Genomic DNA, 5,430 nt, shown 5'->3' on the forward strand with positions numbered 1-5,430 from the left:
TCCCCCGGGGCTTGCAGCGGGACAAGTCCTGCCCAGGGCTCTGTGCACCCAGATTAGCTGTGAAGATAGCCGGGGAGGTGGAAAGCAGCCAGGGCATCGCCTGGAAGTTTCCTTTAACCCTTTCGCTGTGTGCCCGGTGCCTGCTCCCGGCTCCTGCAGGGAGCACACAGCTGTCTCCCTCTGCCCCTACAGCCCATCAGCAGGGGATCACGGTCCTGGAGAAGGAACTGGCCCAGCTGAGGCTGCCGGATATCACGGGGGACTTTCGCATCCGGCACGTGGGGAAGGTGCACTATGAGATCTCCAGGTGAGCCTGCCAGCACCCCGGAGCAGCTCGCTGTCCCCCCAGCCCATGCGAGGATGGGGGAGGACAGGGAGCCCCTGGAGCAGCGAGGACCATCCTGTCCCCTCCACTGCTCCCTGAGCTGGTGGCCCTGTCCTCGGGGCGGGCAGAGACGCTCCTGCTTCAGCCCCTCTGCCCAAATGGGAAAAAGGAACCCGGGTGACAGCACTCTGGGTGCGGGCGGATTTTGTGCAATCACAGCCCAGCCCTGCCGAGATCCAGCTCCTCACTGCCCCATTGCACCTCTCCGCTCCTGCCGAGCAGGGTTTAGAGCTGCTGCCTGGGTGGCTGCAGGGACCGCATTTCCTGTGGTGCCACAGCTGGACGGGAGCTGGGGATGCTGCTGGCACAGTGGCCCGGCTCCCTCCCTCCCCAGCCCTGTGCCCGGGCACGCGGTGCTCCCGTAATGTGACTTTTCCCTTATTTTTATTTATTTTAGACTGGACCTTCGCAGTTTCCACTTGCCATACTCACGGATTTCCCTGGTCCCCAACGTGGGGCTGCAGGTCGCCATCTCCAACGCCTTCGCCGACCTGGACGGGAACTGGCGGGTGAAGCTACACTTCATGTGCGTGCCCAGCTCCCCCTCTCCCCACTCGGGCGCTTCACTCTGCGTCTCCCTCTCCGGCTCTGGGCAGGTTGCTCCTCCTCTCCTTCTCCCGTGGGTCTGGGCAGCTCTTGCTTTACTCTCTCCAGATGTGCCGACTTGTCTTTCCTGCAGCCGGAGACGATGCGCTCCTGGGAGCCCCTCGTCTCAGGGGCATCCAGCCAGGTCTCTCTCCGTGCCAGGGGCCCGTGGAGCTGGCCAGGCGGTGTTTATCCTGCCTGCAAGTGCTTGGGGAGACATGAACGCCATCTCCCCTCCTGCGGCACCTGGGGTGAGGGGGATGGTCCCGCTGCTACCTGCAGGCACAGACCTGGGCTGGACAGGGTGGGCAGCAGTCGCTGCCACTCGTACAGCCACCCGGATGGATAAATCAGGGAGGGAGGCAAGAACAAGGTGGATGATGGAGGAGCTGTGTGTGAGCTCTCCCGTCTCTCTTCACTCTTCCCTACTTGCTCTTGATCCTCTCTAAAGGTTACCTCTCCTGGTTTAAGTTCCAGTCAAATTTTGTTTCCCTGAGTCTAAAATCTTTCCCCGTCTCCTCTGGATGCTGAGTACGAGGGAGACTCTGAGCTGGGCAGATCCGTCCTGGAGCTGATTTGGGGTCCCTTCAGCAGCACTTGGCGCTGAGCAATGTCCCTTTCTCGCCCTCCTCTCCCGGCAGCCGGGACCACGGTTCATTTGACCTGAGGGCAGAGAACATCTATATCAAAATCAACCTGAAGCTGGGCAGCGACGCCTCCGGGAAGCCCACCGTGGACACCCCCGACTGCAGCACCCGCATCTCCAAGGTCCAAGTGCACTTCTCGGGCAAGTTTGGGTACGTAACCCCACTGTGATGCCGGGAAACGCTGTGTGTTACCCGTCTGCCGTGGGCACGGGGCTTCCAGGTGTGAGATGCTGCCTGTCTGCCGTCCCTTGGAGCCGCACCACGAGTCAGCCCTCCCCAGGCCCTTGCGATATAACAAATCTGGCCTGAATTTATCCTGCTGGGGCTGCACATTAAGGCAGATTTAAGGCATCACCAGGCCCAGGCACGGGTTTACCAGCAGGTTTGTTTGCAGATGTAAACCCCGCGGCAGAGCCAGACACCAAATTGGTATGGGAATGACATTCCCTGTTGTCCTGCATCCCTAGTGTCTCCCTTTCCTGGGCAAATTCTTCTGCAGCAGCCTCTGAGCTAGAGAAAGAAGGACTCCTCTCTGGTTTCCCTGCAGATGGCTTTACAACCTCTTCTACAGCGCTGTCGAGTCCAGGTTCCGGAAAAGCTTGGAGAGCAAGGTACGTGAGCAAAGGAGGGCAGAGCTCCGGGGTTTTCTGGTGGTCTTTAGCCCTTGCTCGTGCCTGATGCGCTGGCAGAGCCGGAGCACACGTAGGGGTTTAACTAGAGCCGGAGCACCCGGGCGTGCCGCCAGCTTGGTGAGGAGCGCAGGAACGGGCACGGCTCACCGCAGCCTCCGCAGCATCATGCAGCCGAGTTTGAAACCTGCAGCCTTTGCCAGAGCCCAGTGTAATTGGTTCCTAATTAACAAAGACTTTCCTTTCCATGTGGTCAGTTAATGAGATCTTACGCCCCGGCCAAGCTCGCCGTAGCAGGGGAAACGCGATCAGAGAGATCCTTTGAACGGCCGCGCTGCCCCGTGCTTCGGGGAGCAGCGGGGCACAAGTTCCCGTCTGTGGGTGCCAGACACTTGCCGCCTTGTTTTAAGGGGGTGCATCAGGGACCCCCAGTACCGCCTGCCCGGCACAAAAGCCTACATGCCGGAGATCTGCAACGAGACATGGAAACAAGCTGTTAGCAGTAATTACTACAAGGCTAACTGGCACGAGTTACAGCCTCTCTGGATGTGAACCTTGCTCGGGAAGGAGGCAGTTGGAGAAGAGGCAAATCCCACTCCCGCAGCAGATCCCATCCTGCCCGGGCGCTATTCCCGATGCCGTGTAGAGGCATTCCCAAGGCCCCCGGGAGCCGTGGCAGCAGATGGTGGCATTCCCAAGGCCCCCGGGAGCTGTGGCAGCAGATGGGCTGGCAGCAGGAGCAAAGCCGGGTCTTGGAGGCCTTTTCCCCTGTTTTGGCTCCTGGAAGGAGAGCAGCTTGGGGACCCCGAGGGGACCTCTGCACCCCCACCGGGCCCCCTTGCCCAGCGCCCGTTTCTCAGGGTCTTTCTCTGTGTGAGAGCTGGTGTGAGGGTGATGGGCAGGGGCTGGGAGCACGCTGCCCCAGGACCCTGAGGCACAGCCCGCTCCAGCCCTGGCAGCCCCCCTCTGCCTTCTGCTCTCGCTGCGGGTGCTGGGGGAACCCTCGTGCCCCCGGTGCCAGGGACACCCGCTCTCTGGGGTCAGGGCTGCGTTCGCTTCTGCAGCTCCATCCTCCTGGGCAGCGGTGGGGTGCTTCCTGACAGATGAATATCGGCTGGGCACAGGGAAGAGCTGCCTCTTGGCTGTGGATAAGGCCATGCCCAAGGCTCTGCCCCTTCTCCTCCTCCCTGGCACTGCACAGCCGCTGCCAGCGTGGTCACTGCTCCTCCCAGCTCTGCCTCCCGCTACCCGCTGCTGCAGGCTGGATGCCTGGGCTGAGAAAGAGTGGCCTGATCCTGCTGGTGGTTCCTGTGCCATTTTGGGGAAGGCGCCGGCAGAGAGCTTGTGCAGATTATCCCGGCCGTCTGCAGGACTGTGCCCTGAGGTAGTTTCCTGGGGCAGGTTTTCAGGTAAATCCCTACTAAGCCTGGAATTGCGCTTGTCCAGCCTGGAGAAGGGAAGCTCCGGGGAGACCTCAGCGCCCCTTCCAGTGCCTGGGGGCTACAAGGAAGCTGGGGGGGCTTTTCCCAAGGGCAGGGAGGGACAGGACAAGGAGTAACGGGTTTAAACGGAAAGAGGGAGGTGGAGATGGGACATCAGGAAGGAATTCTTCCCGCAGAGGGTGGGAGCACTGGGACAGGTTCCCAGAGAAGCTGTGGATGCCCCATCCCTGGGAGTGTCCAAGGCCAGGCTGGATGAGGCTTGGAGCAACCTGGGCTATGGAAGGTGTCCCTGCCCATGGCAGGGGGTGGGACTGGGGGGGCTTTAAGGGTCCCTCCCACCAGAACCATCCTGTGTTTGTGATGCTTCACACGTGGAGGACAGCGGTGGAGAGATTTGCTCCGCTGTCCCGGCAGCAGGGAGCTGCAGGAACTTGGGATCGCTCTGCTTTGGGTGCAGTTCCTGCTCCTGCCCCTGCAGAACTGGGGTCACTCAGCGGCTCCGCTCAGCACCACCCACTCCGGCACAGGCCGTGGGAATAGTCTGAGAGCACAGAGATTCCTTCCAAGGGCTTGATGCAGCTGAGCGCTGTGTGGGGAGATATTTGCAGGTACAGACTTTGCTTCTGTCTTGGATGCATAATTAATGTGCTGCCTGATGAGCAGAGCCAGGCGTCACCGTGCGCTCCTTTATGCAAACAGGAAGGAACCCAGTCAGGCTGTTGCAAGGAACCAAACTGGCCCCGGGCAGCAAAGCGGGAGTTCGGCTGAGGCTTTGACGCGGGTGGGAGCGGGCTGCCCTGGTGCCCTCGCTCAGCTTCGCTGCCCTCCTTCCCGCAGGTCTGTGAGAGCGTGGCCAGGTCTGTGCACAGCGATCTCCAGCCCTACCTCCAGACCCTGCCAGGTACCAGCCGGCTGCACGGGGCTGTAGGAGCGGGTCGCGTTCTCCAGGCACGAGGACAGCGTTGTGCCTTGTGCCCACTCCCCACTTCTGTTTCTGCACCCACGGTGGGAGCTGGGGAACATGGTCCAGCAGAGCCTTGTCGCTGTGTGCCCTGCCCGGCCGCAGCGGCTGCCCATCTGCCCCAGCGAGCTGGGCTCTGGCTCTGGTGCTGCCGGGGGCACGGGCTGCCTGAGCCCGGGGCCCCAGACCATTCCCTGGGTCCGGGAGTTAGTCTGCATGGCTGAGAGCCAGGGGGGAAATGGGAGTTTGGCTTCTACCCAGAACCCATCACCCCGGGAAGCCTGGGCACGGCACTGCCTGGATGTCAGCCGAGGCAGTCCACTCCCGGCTTTCCCGTGCCACCTCCCTCTCGCTCATCCCTCTGTCCCGTGTTTTACAGTCACAGCCAGGATAGGTTCCACTGTTGGGATCGACTTCTCCTTGGTGGCCCCCCCAGCTGCCACCGCCCAGTACCTGGACGTGAAACTGAAGGTGAGAAAGGTTGATTTGGCTGATGCCATCGCTGTTTCCCAGCCCCGGTCAGCGGGTGAGTCCCACCCCCCTCTGCCTTCCTGCTTCACCCCTCTCCCTCCTCCCAGGGTGAATTCTTCTCCCTGACCCACCGCTCCCCTGTCCCCTTCCCTCCGCTGCCGCTGGCCTTACCCCCGGCACACGACCGCATGGTTTACTTCGGAGCTTCCAGCTACTTCTTCAACACAGCCAGCTTCGCCTACCAGGCTGCCGGGGTGCTGGTCTTCGAGATCACAGACTCCATGGTGAGCAGCGAGGGGGGATGGGGGCT

The 5,430-nt window shown here is 61.7% G+C and overlaps 1 protein-coding gene across 1 annotated transcript in view; it reads left to right on the plus strand.

The window, feature by feature from the left end:
• Window positions 1-192: 192 nt before the first annotated feature.
• Window positions 193-5,430, plus strand: part of LOC104510160 (bactericidal permeability-increasing protein-like) — a gene marked incomplete at both ends in the record, with an annotated part of 6,840 nt that continues 1,602 nt past the window's right edge. The window contains 7 exons of the mRNA XM_010152324.1: window positions 193-307; window positions 783-911; window positions 1,612-1,767; window positions 2,165-2,228; window positions 4,526-4,589; window positions 5,029-5,120; window positions 5,228-5,404. Of these exons, the coding sequence (XP_010150626.1) occupies window positions 193-307; window positions 783-911; window positions 1,612-1,767; window positions 2,165-2,228; window positions 4,526-4,589; window positions 5,029-5,120; window positions 5,228-5,404 (797 nt within the window). The remainder of the gene's footprint in view (window positions 308-782; window positions 912-1,611; window positions 1,768-2,164; window positions 2,229-4,525; window positions 4,590-5,028; window positions 5,121-5,227; window positions 5,405-5,430) is intronic.

The sequence above is a fragment of the Eurypyga helias genome, unplaced genomic scaffold, assembly GCF_000690775.1.
Source record: "Eurypyga helias isolate BGI_N326 unplaced genomic scaffold, ASM69077v1 scaffold20055, whole genome shotgun sequence".
In the NCBI taxonomy this organism is placed as follows: Eukaryota; Metazoa; Chordata; class Aves; order Eurypygiformes; family Eurypygidae; genus Eurypyga; species Eurypyga helias.